General features: G+C 74.9%; 1 protein-coding gene across 1 annotated transcript in view; it reads right to left on the bottom strand.

Annotated features, from left to right (window-relative positions):
• Positions 1-1239, bottom strand: part of EMIHUDRAFT_211078 (hypothetical protein) — a gene marked incomplete at both ends in the record, with an annotated part of 3268 nt that overhangs the window by 603 nt on the left and 1426 nt on the right. Inside the window, 4 exons of the mRNA XM_005768401.1 lie at positions 51-140; positions 238-327; positions 510-641; positions 883-1038. Of these exons, the coding sequence (XP_005768458.1) occupies positions 51-140; positions 238-327; positions 510-641; positions 883-1038 (468 nt within the window). The remainder of the gene's footprint in view (positions 1-50; positions 141-237; positions 328-509; positions 642-882; positions 1039-1239) is intronic.

Raw genomic sequence — 1239 nt, forward strand, 5'->3', positions numbered from 1 at the left:
CGCGTGGGGTGGGGGGTGGCTCGGTGAGGGGCGGCGGTTGAGCCGCTCACCGTGAAGCTGGGCGCGCCGAGCGACTTTGGACGCGGCCGGGCGCGGAAGTCCCTCGCTCGCCGCTCCTCCTCCTCGCGCCTGGCGTACTCCTGTGGGGGGAGAGTTCTGAGACGGCTCAGGGCAGCCCTCCCTCGCTGCTCCTTGCTCGCGTGTCGCGTGCGCCTCGGAGAGTGCGGCCGTGTGCACCGCCGCCCGCTCCACCGAGCCGAGCTGAAAGGGCCGCGGCGTCGTCACCGCCTGCGAAGGCTGCGGCGCCCAGCCATCGCCCACGGGCATCTTGCGCGCCTGGTGGGTGTTGGGGGGGGGGGGTGTCGGCGGAGAGGCTGTGGGAAGGGAGGCTGGCCGCGTGAGCGAGGGGGAGGGAAGGAGGAGGGGGGCGTTGGTCGCGCCTTGAACTCGCGCGCCGCCCGCTCCTCCTCTGCCCGCCGCAGGAGCTCGAGCTCGCGCTCCTCGGCGACGCGCGCCGAGCGCGCCTCGCTCTCGAGCGAGAAGGGTGCCGGCTTGGTCGCGCTGCGCACGAGGGGCGGCTCGGCGGCCGCCGGCGAGAAGATGGGCATCGGCTGCGCCTTGAAGGGCGCGAAGTGCTCCTCCTTCTCGCGCGCAGTGGCGGGTACGCGCGTGGCTACAGCAGAAGGCGCGGTCGAGTGAGAGGGGCAGTGCGCCTGCAGAGGCGGGCGTGTGCGAGGCAGAGGTGCGGACCTGCGGCCCTCGCCCGTGCGCTGCGCGTGAGCTTAGGCGAGGCGGGGCGCGAGCTCGCGCGCGGGACGGCGCGGGCTTTGAAGGGGCGCCGCGCCGAGGAGGAGGAGGAGGAGGAGGCGGTGAAGAGGGTACCCTCCGAGGCCGGAGGAGGTGAGGCCCGCGCGGTGCTGCCGCGGCGTCGCCCCTCGAGAGCCGAAACTCGGCGATCGCCGTCAGCGCCGCGCGGGGCACGCGCGGCACGCCGAGGTCGCCGGCCGACTCGAGGACGCGCTTCGGCGCCGGGCGCGCCTGGAGGGGTCAGAGCGGGTCACGGGCGTCAGAGGCGGGTCACAGGCAGGGAAGGGCTAGGGGAGGGGGGGGGGGGGGGGGGCGCGCCCCTTGAAGGTGCCCAAGGGGGGAATTAGCTCCCCCTCGGGTTCCGGGGGGAATTTGGGTAGGGGGGCGGGGCCAACCGCCGGTTTGGAACGAAATTGGTTGGGGACGGGGCCC

The sequence above is a fragment of the Emiliania huxleyi genome (assembly GCF_000372725.1).
Source record: "Emiliania huxleyi CCMP1516 unplaced genomic scaffold EMIHUscaffold_46, whole genome shotgun sequence".
Lineage (NCBI taxonomy): Eukaryota > Haptophyta > Isochrysidales > Noelaerhabdaceae > Emiliania > Emiliania huxleyi.